The sequence below is a fragment of the Lissotriton vulgaris genome, unplaced genomic scaffold (genome assembly GCF_964263255.1).
Source record: "Lissotriton vulgaris unplaced genomic scaffold, aLisVul1.2 SCAFFOLD_719, whole genome shotgun sequence".
Lineage (NCBI taxonomy): Eukaryota > Metazoa > Chordata > Amphibia > Caudata > Salamandridae > Lissotriton > Lissotriton vulgaris.
This window is the reverse complement of record NW_028243457.1, coordinates 21504-36100: the sequence shown is the minus strand read 5'-3', so window position 1 is coordinate 36100 and position 14597 is coordinate 21504. Positions and strand designations below refer to the sequence as shown.

At 45.1% G+C, this 14597-nt stretch overlaps 1 protein-coding gene across 1 annotated transcript in view; it reads right to left on the bottom strand.

The window, feature by feature from the left end:
* Positions 1 to 14597, bottom strand: part of LOC147668342 (dynein axonemal heavy chain 1-like) — a gene marked incomplete at its 5' end in the record, with an annotated part of 387636 nt that overhangs the window by 352352 nt on the left and 20687 nt on the right. The window contains one exon of the mRNA XM_086948583.1: positions 5524 to 5709. Within this exon, the coding sequence (XP_086804709.1) occupies positions 5524 to 5709 (186 nt within the window). The remainder of the gene's footprint in view (positions 1 to 5523; positions 5710 to 14597) is intronic.

Genomic DNA, 14597 nt, shown 5'->3' with positions numbered 1-14597 from the left:
GTTCAAGTGACCATGGACATTCAAGACACTCCAAAAGAAATATCTCTGCCTCCACTGACCACACTAAGGGGTCAATTACGATGGCGCCCGCCACCATAACGGTACACGGGACCGACAGCTAGAGATGTGGCGTTCCAGCTAGGCCCATTAGGATGCGACCGCCACCCTGGTGGTCGTTTTCCACATATTTTACATTGCGGCGGGCGGTGCTGTAAGCAGCACCCGCTGCAATGCAAAATATGCATGTAGTGCATTGGCATGCACAATGTGACAGGCACCACGCGGTTCCTGCCACCTTGTGTATGCCAAAGAAGAGGGGTACCATAGGTACCCCCCAAGTGCAGCACCCCACCCCCCTGGGGGCCCGTAACGGGCCACCAAAGAAATTTGCCCCGGCATTTCCATGACGGCATCGCCGCCATGGAAAGGCCTTTAAAATTGCACATCCTAATATCAATGGCGGTGCCCACCATATTGAGGGCCTTTTCCGCCCGGCGGGGAATCCGACCGACAGAAAAGCGGCGGGCAGTATTTCCGTCCGCCGCGGTGCCCCTCGCCATACTAATATGGTGAGGGGTGAAACAGGAGCATCTGGCGGGCAAGATCCGCCCAATATGCTAATAGGCCCATAAGTTTTGCTAGGTTTGGATTGTAGTTTCCCAAAAATGACAGACATATATATTTCAGGAGGAGTGGTCTGTATATTGAATTTTCTTGCTGCTCTATCTGACAGTTTATGAAAGCAGCAAGATAATTAAACAAGAGAGATGCTGAAAAGAGCTGATTTTGGAAAAACTGGAAATAAATAATGACAATAAGCAGATGAACTAGATTAGTATTAGCATGTTGATGAACAGATCTTTGCCAGGTTTCCCTCCTTGGAGAGGGACACTCAGAGCAGCAGACATCAACAAGAGTCATGTTCAGGCTCAGTTTATCTGAATTTCTTAGAAAAACTTGTTCTTCTATACAGTTGTGGAACTCCTCAGTGACTTGCAATATCCTTATGATGCAAGGCAGTACTTTGTCCCATACATGATAAGCAAATTGTGACATACCCCATCGCTGATTATAAAGAAATTACGTCAGAACTTAACTGTAATAACCTTTTAGTGTCGAGTTCTGAAGTCACAATGACTGCTGCCAGAGCCAGCAGCCAAGGGGAAAGTCAGGTCAGTCACAGATCATAACTAAAGCAGCTGTTTCAAAATTCTGCTTTCTTTTTTCCGCTCTCTTTTCTAGCGGTGCAGTAGAAAGGAGATATCCATGGCAATTTTTATTGTATACACTCCTTTGGCAATTATAGAAAATGTAGAATCTTTCAACACATTCAAAGATACTGTAGACTTATATGAAACACATTCTAACATCTATTTCAAGCAAATATGATGAGTTTGATTTTCAATAAAGATTTCATTTTTATTCTTCATGTTTAAAAACCTGCTATCTCTTTCATATGAAAAAGCAATGCACCAAGGATTTAAGTGGTTTGTGGGAAAACTAATGGTGTGACCATGTATTATATGGAATAAAGTTTCCCCTGCCATACTTGATAGGGATTTTGCAAGTCACCATGGAGGTCCATAACCTTATAAAGCAACCCAGCCGTCGGCCTCATACCTCTATATAATCATGAAACACCTCAGCAGCTAGTATTATCCTTATAATGGACGCCAGTGGAGGCTTTATCCTTAATATTATAGTTGAGGTGTGACGTCTCTAATTACCTATTATAAGCAAATTATATATTTGATTTACTGTAATAAGTATTACAGCTGAGTTGTGGCATCATAATGCCAATTGCCACAGCCAACAGCAAAGTGAAAGATTGGGCAACAAGCAAAATTACAAGTGTTGTTAAAATAATGAAAAATGGAAATGTCTTTTCCATCACCTGATACATATTTTATATATTTTTGTAAAATGAATAGTGAGCAGTACCCCAACCCCAGGCCCCCGCCCGAGCCCTGAGCCCTAAAATGTACCCCTGCCCTGCCCTTAAGACATCCACTACCCATTACCCGTCCGAGGTCTAAAACCCTGACCCCTTTAAGAAAACTACCCGACTCCCCCACCCTGAGCCCTGCAACGGACCTCACCCCTAAAAACACCCTCCCAAACCCAGTCCCAGTCCTTAAACCTATCCCAGCACCCCCTCATCCCGCCCAGAGCCCTAAAACCCTGCCCCTTTTTAAAAAGACTGCCCGACACCCCCTGCCCTGAACCCATAAAACCAAAACCCACTCCTAAAAACTATCCCCCGAACCCAGCCTTAGCCCTTAAAACTATCTTGACCCTCTCCCCCTGCCCTGAGCCCTAAAATCCTGCCCCTTCCAAAAACTACCCTGACCCCTCCCCCTGACCCTGAACCCTAAAACCGCCCGCCCCTCAAAACTATACCCCCAAACCCGGCTCCATCCACATTTATCTGTGCAGAGCTTCCTGCTTCGAAGCTTCCTCTTCCTCTCCCCGCCCATCCGGAAACTAGACCGCTACCTGCCTTAACCACACATACGCATGATTAAAGCAGATGCGTGGTTCAGGAAAGTGTTGCTACTCTTGCAGGGAAACGCATGTGTGGCTCAGTCTTTATTTTAAAGGCTGTTTCCCATGCAGCATCTATCTTTGCAGATGCCAGCGTACTGGTCTCTCAACTGAGAGTGGATTGGTTCCTTTATTCTCTTCGGGATAACTCTGTGGAACACATGCCTGGGGTTGATAGAAGAGTTATCCTACGTAATTTGCACAGTTACTTAGGTCACCTTTCTTAGGTATCTTGATGAGATATCCCTCCTTCCAGTCTGATGGCACCTTTCCCTCTTCCCTAATTTTTCAAAACATGGGGTAGATAATATCTACCGATGTTTACATGTCTGCCTTCAGTGCCTCTGAAGGAATGAATTTCAGGTCTTGCTGCCTTGGCATTTCGCAAATGTTAATTGGCTTACTGTATTTCTTTCTTGGTTGGTCTGCTGCAGCCGATTGGCAAGTCTTTGTCAGCAGGCTATATGTTTGGTGGAGACTGGGGCATGGGCTGGTTTAGCAGTTCTTCTAAGTGGTCCACCCTTCTTCGTTGTTGGCCTTTGTTACCCATGATTGTCTTCCCAGTTTTGTCTTCAACAGGCCTTTTTAGTTTGCTGTATCTGCCAGAGACTTTCCTTGTTATGTCATAGAGTTCTTTCAAGTTCCCATGGCTTGCTGCTTCCTGGGATTCTATGGCAAAACCACTGATGAATGTTTGCTTGTCTGCTCTTAAGCTTCTTTGCCTAGTTAGTTTTGGTTTATTTGCCTTAATTGTTCGCTTTTTCTGCTCTTGTTCGGCTGGTGTTAACTGCAGCTTTATTTTCCTTTCTCACTTGGATTTTTCTGAGCGTCTCTGTAAGATCCATCCTTTATGCTGGTGTTTCTTGGGACCCAGTCCCTCTTGGCCGGTTGATGTCACTGTTTCTTTGATCTTGTCCCACTGACTTTCTACTGGGTCTCTGTTGTCCTCTAGTTCTTGCAGGAGTTGAAACGTGTTACTGAGTATTCACTCCATTTCCAAGCTTCTTTGAGGAGAGTGGTGTTACATTACTGGTATTGTTTTCTCAGTTCCATGCTTTCTTCAGATTTAGCTTTAGCCTGGCCACAACAAGGTGATGGTCTGATGCCAAGTCAGCTCCTCTCATCATTCTCATATCCTGCATCAACCTTCAGAACTTCTTGGCAAGGCAAACATAATAGATCTGATTCTTCTATTAATACTCAAGGCACATTGCCTTGAGTATTCTTTTGTGTGGGATTACACTACAGCCTATCACCAGACTGTTCAGGGAACAGAGACCATTGAGCTTTTCACTATTCTCGTCCATGTACAAGGCCATGGTTGCCCATGACTTTTTCGTACCCAGTGTTGTCGCTTCCAACCTTGGAACTGAGTGGCCACATCAGTAAGATGATGTATGTCTCAAGGCATTTCTCCAGGAAGGACTGCAATCTGTTATAAATCTGTTCTTTTTCCGCCTTTTTGCAGTCATTTCTAGGTTCATAGCACTGAATAAGATTCATGTTGATACTTTATTTCTTTGTGCAAAAGGTTGCTCTGATCATTATGGGACCGTGGGCTATCATCCAATCAGAGCTCTGTTGGCTGCTGGCGTTAGCATCAGTGCTACTCCCGGAGTGTGCCAGGCGTTCTCTTCCTCATATCCAGAATACAGCAACACTTCTCCTGGAGCCAGTCATTTCTGTCCGGTCTATGTAAATCTGGTCTCGCTGATGCCAAGCAGGGCAAGGCTGTATTTTTTAATCTCCGCTGCCACTTGGGCTGTCTTGCCTGTTTGTACATGGCCCTCACATTCCATGTCCCGATGGTGGCTTTGTGGCTCACAGGGATCTCTGGCTTTCACAACAAGGCATCCATAACATAACATAACATATGTATTTGTAAAGCGCACGTTCAACTGGAGGCATCTTGGCGCTGAATAACAGATGCTTTTTAATTTGTTCTAGCTCTCCGTGAAGGAGATTCCTCTTTCCCCAAGGCAGAGATGTCTTTTTGTCTTTTGATTGAAGTTTCTGCATCTAGGATTTTTTTACATGATGGGTTAGCTAGCCCCACACATAACCCCCTCCTTTCACAGTTTGGAAATTAGACTAGCAATGGCGGAGTTAACCATATACTATAAGGTATGAAATGCTCTCTGCCATACTTTAAAAAGATATTGCAAGTCACCCCAGGTTGATGACCTTAAGAAGGAACTTATTCTTTGTCATTGTTCCTCTGTCTGGCCACAGAACTCTTAAGTGACTTGCAATACACTTTTAATGTACATCAGGGAGTAGCAGGGGATATTGTACCCCATATGTATCATTGCTACCTGCTCAGTATTTCATAGGATTTGTATCTCAGAGCTTTTTTAACTCTTGTATCAGAATTACAGTGGAGCTCCTAATTGAGATACTTCAGCTATACATTGAATAGGCCCTGGCATGTTTTTTTTAAGAGCTCCTCTTGGCTACTACTTTAGTGATTCCTTAAAGTGCTCACTGAGCACTTCAATTCAGGAAACGCTAGGTATATAGTAGCAATAGCAAGATTGAAAGATTTTTATTCTACAGATATCCTGAATTTTTTTTCAAAACTTTCGAGCTATTCAAACTTCACAAGTGGTTGCAGACATTAAAGTGCAAGAAGGACTTTTCAGTATACAGCAGATTTTGTGGGAAAGAAATCTTAACAAAACACAATTCTTTGCATGAAAACTTTTACCCAAAAGATTTTTGCATGAATACTTTGCAGCAAAGTTTAAAAAAATTTGTAAATTTGGAAAATTCATAAAACAACGTTGGTGAAATTAAAGGTTTGCCCAACTCTAGTTAGAGTAGTTTTTTCTTCCTTACAGATCACGGGTGGTTTTACAAGTCACCACATTCCCAACCCAAACAACGTCATTGTGGCTGTTTATGGGACTTCTTGTATACTTCCCCACAGATTTGCTTGGCAGGTCCCAGAAAAAGCGGTCTGGTTGGTGCCATCCTTACCTCAGTAATATCATTTCTGTTGAGGGATTTCAAGCTGGCAAGAGCAGCATCCAGGGCTGGGAGGGCTTCGTCGAGGTCCTTCTGAGCATCATCTGCAATGGCTTGAGCTTTCTGTGCCTTTTCAGTTGCTTTTGCTTCTTCTACTTGTACTGAGGCACGTGTTTCCTCGGCTACGACTGTGTCTACCTGCAAGATTTAAAACTTTTAGAACACTTGGAAAATGGCAAGTCGTGAGAGTGTGTAATTAACATAGTACAAGAGACCACATTTATTTTAAATGCATCTCACTTTCCATGCCATATTTACAGTCTGATGCACAGGAATACAAAGTGGCTTTCTCCAAATCATAGAAAGTTTTGGGTGAGTGACGCTCAGATCAGAATCTTGGTCTCTGAGATGAAAAACAAACAACTAAACCTCAAGATGAAATATCTGCCCAAATTATTAAGCTTGTCCTTCAAAACAGCAAGGCTTTAGTTTGATATGTGTGATAATTACTCATTATTAACAGTAATGTATGTACTCTATCTAATTAACTCAGGTTGTAAAGTTATTGACTTCTCTTGCTTAGAGCCCTAGAGTCTTATCTTTAAATCATAAAGTAGTTTAGCCTTTGTGGAGTGCAGGAAAAGGAAGTGTTTGTAAGCTAGTTTTGAAGAAAAATTGTCAAATTGTGGTATGCACAAAGGCATACTAAATAACAAACATTTCTCTTTCAGCTTATTTGCCTTCTTCAGGTCAAAGTAAAAAGGGGCATTAGTGTGAATAACTGGATTCTAAATCTGGTAATTCACTGCTATAATATAGCTAAAATGGGTAATAGAACTTGTTAACCACTGTTGCTACGCCATAAAGGATGCTGGTCTGACTGGGCTGTCTGTCAGCCTGTTATAGCAGCAATGGAAATCAGGTTTCTGTAGAAGGAATGGAAGGCATATACAGTGGGGTGGGGATTGGCAGAAGGCCTGATATGTTATTATTAATTTCATGCAGAGGGAGGTTGATGAGGGTGGGTTTCAGGAGACCAGGTTATTTTTTTAAACATTTTTTACCTGTTATATAAAGCTCACCCATTACTCCTCTGACCCTGCCTACATGTTGGAAGCAGGGACAGATGACTTGAAGGGGCCAAACATATCTCACAGTTTTGCGTGACATCATAAACAACTTGAGTTTCACTCTTGTTGTCCATTTGATGTAGCTCAGAAGTGAAAAACATCACCATTATTCAGAGTTAACCATTTATAATTCTATATGTTATGCATGGCTCCCATGAGAGCCACTATTGTAAACACCAGATTCTAAATCTGACAACTCACTGCTATGAAGTAGCAACAGTTGTTAACCTCATAGCTGCTATTAAACATTCCTCCCCAGTGCTGCGCTGTCCATTGGAACTAGTGCTGAATGGACGTCCAATGGTCGTGCGCAGCACTGGGGAGATAGTGCTGCCGTCGGCCAATGCACCGAGGCAGCACTTAAGGGGTTAACAAACACTGTTATCCAATGTTGCTGTGTCATAAAGGAATTCCAAGCTGCTCCGGGTGGGCTGTCACAAAGCCTGTCAGAGAAAGCAGGGAGCACAGCTTCTGTAACAGATGGAAGGGAAGGCACAGAGAGTGGGTGTCAGAGGTCAGGTAATTTCTTTTTGGGTCGAGCCTAGTCAGCATGCATGCGCTGTCTGCAAGACCTGCTGTAATCATTATACAGAGTGTAATCCCGCTTGCAGCTTACCATGCGTCTCTGCTGCTGTACCACTCCCAGCATTGCATTGCAGCTGCCTGACAACCTTCTGAGGAAGAGGAAGGGGGCAGGGGCATGGCATCTCCCAGTGCTGTCTACAGACTTTTACCATTACTGTACTACAAAGTACTTATATATACTCTTCTCTTTGTCTTACACTGTGCTGCAGGAATTGGCAATTTAAAATGCTTTAAATGTTTTTACTAATCTGCGTGAGCTACTCTCATGAACAGTTTAGCCCAGGCTGGGCGTTGTTGCTTCACCCACTTCCCCTCTCATCTCTCTCTCACACTCCCACAACCCACTCACATCTCACAGTAACACTGCCCTCTCTCATCTCTCCCTCACTCCTTGTCTCCTCTCTATACTGCCTACTTGCACAAACTACCTCCCTGAAGCTCCTCATGATGTGCACTAGTCCACCTCTCTCCTCACTCACTCCCTCTAGGTGCCTCTTCCATTTGTCCCTCTATATCTCTCTCGTACTCTTTCCCACCCATCTCTCTCACTCTCTCATGTACTATTCCTGCCTCTCTCATTTCGGTTAACTTCAGGTCTTTAAGCACAGTCTCTTTCCCATAACTTTTCAAAGTTTCTGTCCCTCAAACCCATGCTCTCCTCCTCTTCTTAGGGTGTCATCTGCGTACACAAAACCTCCCTCGTTATGCTTCTATAGCCTTCTCTCCCCTTCTTTCTATCTTTCTCACACACTTGTTCTGCTCCTCTGTTTCAAGTTCAATAACCGTTTCCAACACAAACTACCTATCCCTCTCATTCTTCCTTTCTGTCTATTTTCTGCAGCTCTCACCACCATCTATTCACCATGCCACACAATTTCACTACACAAATACACTACACAACACAAAATGAACAACTAACAATTCCAATACAACCCACACCATTCCACTCCATACCATATATCTACTACACTCCAAAAAAAAACACAGGGGTAAAAAGCATTATCATTTACAACACAAATAGCTCTAACTCTCACAAATGTGAGACCTTTTGAGTTGCAAATGCCTGTTCACATTTGGGATAGGGAAGAGAGGCAATGTTATACATGGTTCCCCCATTACTCCTACACCCTTGCATAGAAGTTGAAAGCAGGAGCGGATTATTTGGGGGGTTGCATAGTTAACATACAATTATGGAAGAAGAACAAGTAAATTACGCAAATGCTCTTCACCATAGGGTTTAGAGTTATACCATAGATACGCAAGTTTCGCTCTTGTTGTCTATTTAATGTCAGGCAGAACCCATCGGTGAAAAACATACCTGTAATTCACTGTTATCCATCCATAATTCTATATGTTATGTATTGCTCTTGATGAGAGAGGCAATATTGTGAATATCAAATCCCAAAGCTGGTTATTTACTGCTATTAAGTTACACCAGTGAGTAGCACATATTGTTTCCCACAAGTGCTACATCATGAAGGGATTCTAGGTTGCTCTGGGAGGGCTCTCTCGGATCCTGTCAGGTTATCACTAGAAAGCAGAGAGAATAGCTTCGGGAGGAGAATGTAGTGGGAGGGAAACCACAGATGTTTTAAGGCATGAGCAAAGTGGGTCATTGCCAGGGCCCCCAATTTCCAGGTGGCCCCTGGTAAGGTGAGTGGGACAGTCGAACATTCTGCTATAGTATCCGTGCTCATAAAAACCCAAATTATATTTCTAATTTGACAGCGAAGCATGTTTCCCAGAATCAAGAGGCCACATTTACTACTCTTTCATGTAAAACAGGACAGAAACCAAAGTTGCTGTGCTGAGCTGCATAAAAGAAATAGCAGGATAGCGGCATCTCCTGTAGCAAGCACTAGCACAGAATTTGTTTGCCTTGCACCACGCACAAACTTTTGCACCATAGTCAGTGGCGGCTGGTAGGGAATGGGGGCCTTTTCCGACGGTTGAGTCTCTCCTCCGCTTCTCTGCTCTTCCTGACTCCAGTCCAGAAAAAGCTTCAGGAAGCACCCGGCTCACAGCCTCCCCTGAGCCAATCACAATGCTGCAATGTAGCGTTGTTAGTGGTCTGAGCGCCATGGATCGGCACTCAGATCGGAACTGGGAGCCTGTGCATAATCCTCACCAGGCTGTGCAGTACAGCCTGATGGGGAATATGCAAAGTGAGCGTGACTGTTTACCCCACCCACCCTGAGCCACAAGCCCCACCCTGCCCTAACCAAGCGCGCAGCAACGAAAAATAAAACGATTATAACCTTGTTATTATCGTTTTATTTTTCCCCTTTTCACTGCTTTAAGAGCAGTGGGGCGACGCTCCTCCGCCTTAGCGGAGGAGTTGCCACTGACCATACTGCACAGGTATATGCGAGAGTCTAGCTTTTTTTCTGAAGGGTAGGCTACAAAACACTAGGTAGTACTATTTTGTACAAGTGACACAAACCAGCAAAAAACATTTATGTGGAATAAACTTTGCAGCGCAAAACTTGTTTAGCCATAGAATGTTAATCCATTGTTGTTGACGCCAGGTCCTACCTACTAATAATAGTAGACCGGGTATTAAAAAATGACTGCCTCTTTGAGACAGTATTTAAAAGGAGAAATGTTTTAATTTCTCCAAACATTTCCGGCTTTGTATATGTGTTGCAGTGTACAGGCAGCAGACATGCCAAGTGGTATTTTGTGCTGGAAGGATACCCTTCCAGTACGAAGCCTATATTGACATGACATAGTTACCTACGCACAGTGGTGCAAACGGGTGTGCGTGACAATAGGCAGCCTGATTGTGCGCTAGCAATAGGGAGAGAGCAGGGATGTGCCAGATCTTAGTAGATATGGTTCTGTCCTGCTCTTTCAATCTTACCCTATACAAAAGATGTGGTTGCTGCACTGCATTGTGTGAGGTTTTTATTAATCTACCCCTATGTTTAGACTAATTAAAAAACTTTTCTCATTTTGTATATGTGCTGCACCATGCAGTACACATGAAAACCGGAAGAAATAAAATCATTTTCTCCTACTTAGCACATACTTTAAGGCGGCATATTTTATTGGTGCAAAGCCCTGTCAATCAATGTTAGTAGATAAGGCTGTGCATAACAAAATGGGTGATATAATGGGAAAGTGCTTGTACCAGTCGCACAAGTTACTTACCTACGGTAAGAAAACAAGTTACTTACCTGTAACTTTGGTTCCCCAGTATTGGTAACTTTCATCGATTCCCATGCTTTTGTATCATTCCCCGTCGTCGGAATTGGAGTCTCGGTAACAAAAATACCATAGCAGTAGGTACAAAAGAGAAAGAAAAAGGCCTAGGCCACATTCCCTTTTTGTTGCATATCACCCTCTTTTTGTAAAAGAGACCAAACTTAGGCATCAGCCAATCAGAAGTGCCTCACCCCTTAGAACCCTCCTGAAGGAACCTCAGAACCCCCGATTTACGTAGCCGTTGTGTTTCAGTCACCATATCTGTTGTAAGCTGAGCTTTCCTCGGAGAGGTGGGTGGGCGCATGGGAATCTATGAAAGTTACCAATACTGAGGAACCAAAGTTACAGGTAAGTAACTTGTTTTCTTGCCCCAGTATTGGAACTTTCATAGATTCCCATGCTTTTGTATCAGAGTAGCAAGCAGTTAGCAATAAAAAAACACATTTTGTGTCATAAATACATTGCAATAGCCAACATGACATAAAGATACAAAATGTGTAACAACGGAAGGTGGGATAGAAAAGGAAAGCTCACCAATTATTGGAAGAGGTTCCTCAGGACAGCCTGGCCCACTGCCGCATCCTCTTGCTGTAAGGACTCCAAGCAGTAATGCTTAGTAAAGGTGTGAACGCTGCTCCAGGTAGCAGCTCTGCAAATGTCTTTAATCTGTACCCCCGCAAAGTGGGCCGCCGAAGATGCCACTGATCTTGTGGAATGTGCACAAATCCTGCCAGTCAGAGGTTTCCCTGCCACAGTGTGGCAATGTAGAATGGCACTTGTGATCCATCTTGATATCCCCTGTTTGGACAGTGGGAGGCCTTTGCTTGGACCACCAAAGGCAACAAACAATTGAGAGGACCTCCGAAATCCCTTAGTGCGATCTAAGTAGAATTTTAAACATCGTTGTACATCCAAAGAATGTAGTGTATTTTCCGCTGGTGTAGCGGGTTGAGGAAAGAAAGCTTTCAGAATTACCAGCTCGTTCAAGTGGAAGTCCGAGGGTACCTTGGGCATAAACTTAGGGTTAGTTCTCAAGATTATAGTGTTTCTTTTAAATTGTAGGAAAGGCTCCTGGATAGTAAGGGCCTTCAACTCTCAAACATGTCTAGCCGATGTGAAAGCGAGGAGGAGAGACAATTTCCATGAAAGGAACTTTATGTCAGAACGATGAATTGCTTCGAATGGGCCTTTCATGAGCTGAGAAAGGACTAGATTTAGATGCCAAGTAGGAGGTGGAGGCCTCACTGGTGGATAGACTCTGAATAAGCCCTTAAGAAATTGTTTGACAATCCTGGAACACCACAAGGAAGGTCCAGACCCAGACCTTCTGTATCTCGAAATGGCCGCCAAATGAACCTTAATTGACGAATGGGCTTGTCCCGACCTAGCCAGGGACAGCAGATAAGGTATGGAGCTGATGAGGCTTGGAAGCAAAGGGGTCAATTTTTTCTCTCCTACACCAGAAACAAAATCTTTTCCATTTAAGACGGTAAGTCCTGTTCGTTGAAGGAGCCCTTGCCTGGGAGAGGACCTCCTTAATTTCGCTTGAGATGGGGAGATTCATAAACTCTCGCTGCTCAGGAGCCATGCTGTCAGGCGTAATGACTGTGGATCTGGGTGCCAAACTTGTCCTTCGGACATTGTGAGGAGATCTGGTATAGTCCTCAAAGGAAGAGGAGGACCTTGCGACAACAGATGGAGTTCCGTGTACCAGAACTGTCTTGGCCAAGCAGGGGCTATCAAGATCATCCTGCACGGCTCCACTTTGATCTTCCTGATAAGCCGCGGGATCAGAGGGATGGGGGAAAGGCGTAGACAAATGTCCTTGACCAGGCTATCGAAAGCGCATTCCCCAGTGACCCTCGGTGGTGAAATCTGCTTGCATAAGACCGGCATTTCTTGTTGGTCGGTGTGGCAAAGAGACCCACCTCCGGTCTGCCCCACTGGCTGAAGACCTCTTCCAGAACTCGCTGGTTCAATTCCCACTCGTTGCTGACTGAGGATGACCTGCTCAGTCTGTCGGCGTTCTCGTTTAGAACTCCTGGCAAGTGTTCCGCCTTTAGCGATATTACGTGAAGTATCGCCCATTCCCAGATCTGTTGAGCTTCCTGCGACAACAGACAAGATCTGGTTCCTCCTTTCTTGTTCACGTAGTGCATGGCCGTGGTGTTGTCCGTCCTGATAAGCACTTGCGAACCTCCAAAGTGGGGAAGAAAAGCTTGCAGAGCCAGTCTCATTGCTCTTAGCTCCAAAAGGTTGATGTGGAGCCGTTGCTCCTGAGGGGACCAATGGCCGCTGATATGTAGGTCTTGCATCACTGCTCCCCAACCCTCCAATGATGCGTCCGTTGTTACTACTTGAGGAGACAGGTCGTTTACGAAGGATAGACCTTGGGACAAGTTGTCTTGATCTGCCCACCATAAGGCCGCTTCCCTCATTATTGGAGTGACGGTCACCTTGTCCTCGAACGATCCGTGAACCTGTTTCCATTGGTTGTATAGTTGCTCTTGTAGAGGACGCATCCTCAGTCTGCAGTGAGGAATCAGGGGAATACATGATGAAATTACCCCCAGCAGAGATTTGTAGCGGCGTACTGAAAGACACCTTCTTTCTTGTAAGTCCCGAGCCAAGGTTTGTAGTTTCTCCCTCCATTCCTGGGTCGGAAAGGCTTTCGAGAGCTTTGAATCCAGGATGGCTCCCAAGAAACGCGCTTTTCTGGACGGGACTAGGAATTACTATTCCTTATTTAAAGTGAGTCCCAGATTTTGAAACAAGTTTGGACAGGCCCGAACAGCGTACCGCGCTGCATACCTGGACGGGGCCTTCAGAAACCAATCGCCAGGTAGGGGAAGACTTGAAAATGGTTTCTTCGTAGGAATGCCGCTACAGGTGCCAGCACCTTTGTGAAAATCCTCGGGGCTGAGCGAAGACCAAAGGGTAAAACCCTGAATTGAAAATGGCTCTTGGCTACTGTGAATCGTAGAAACCTTCTGTGTGCTGGGTGAATCGGGACATGGAAGTACGCATCCTCGAGATCGAGCGTGGCCATGAAATCCCTTGGGCTGATGAGCCAAAAGATGTCTTGGAGAGAGACCATCCGGAAGGACAGGGAGATGAGATAGGTGTTGAGCTCCCTGAGATCTAAAATGGGGAGCCATTTCTCCGGCGTCTTCTTTACCAGGAAGAACCTGGAATAGAATCCTTGTCCCTTTTGATTGGAGGGGACCGGCTCTATCGCTCCCTTCTGGAGCATCTGTTGGACTTCGAGCCGCAGGAGACGCAGGTGTTTCGATGGAATGGCTCCCGGGGGCTTGGGTGGAGGGACTTGCGTAAATTCCAAGGTATGTCCTTTCCGAATGATGTTGAGCACCCAACGGTCCGATGTTATTATGGACCAGTTCTGAAGGTAGTTGGTTACCCTGCCTCCAACTGATGACTTCTTGGAGGAGGGTCCAGTAGGAAGAGCCAGGAGGCTGCTATTGGCGCTTGGACATATCCCGTTCCCGGCTAGCCTGTTTCCCCTTATTGTAAGGCCTGGAGTAGTTAGAAGATTGGCCTTGTCTCTGTTGATAACGCTGGCGGTACTGCTGGGAACCTGAGCCAGTGGATGAATAACGCTGCTGTTGATAGGATCCCCTGTAGTTATTACCTCTGCCTCTGGAACCCTTAAAAGGAGATTTGCGGTATTGAAGGGTACTCAAGGATCTGGCAGTTTCCGTGTCCTTTTTGATCTCCTGAAGAGTGTCATCGATTAGCTTCCCAAATAATGCTTCCCCATCAAATGGAAGATCCAGGACTTTGTTTTGAATCTCCGGTCAAAACCAGGTAGCCTTCAGCCACCCCTGGCGACGGAGGACTGCAGCCCCAGCCAAGGAACGAAGCGCTGTTGTTGCAATGTCCATGGCACAGTCAATGATCTCCATTGACGTCGCCTCTCCCTCTTGCAAGATCTTTTTTGCCTCGGATGTTGATTCTAGAGGTAGCTGGTCCAGGAACGGAGCAACATCACACCAAAGTTGGCCTGTCGTATCTGCCCAATATCGCCAGGGCATTGGCAGCTCGCACCAGAAGACTCGCCATCGACGAGAATCTTTTCTCAGCATTATCCAATCTCCGCCCTTCCTTGTCCGGAGGAGTTGTAAGGGAGCAGAGGGGTTGCGGGAT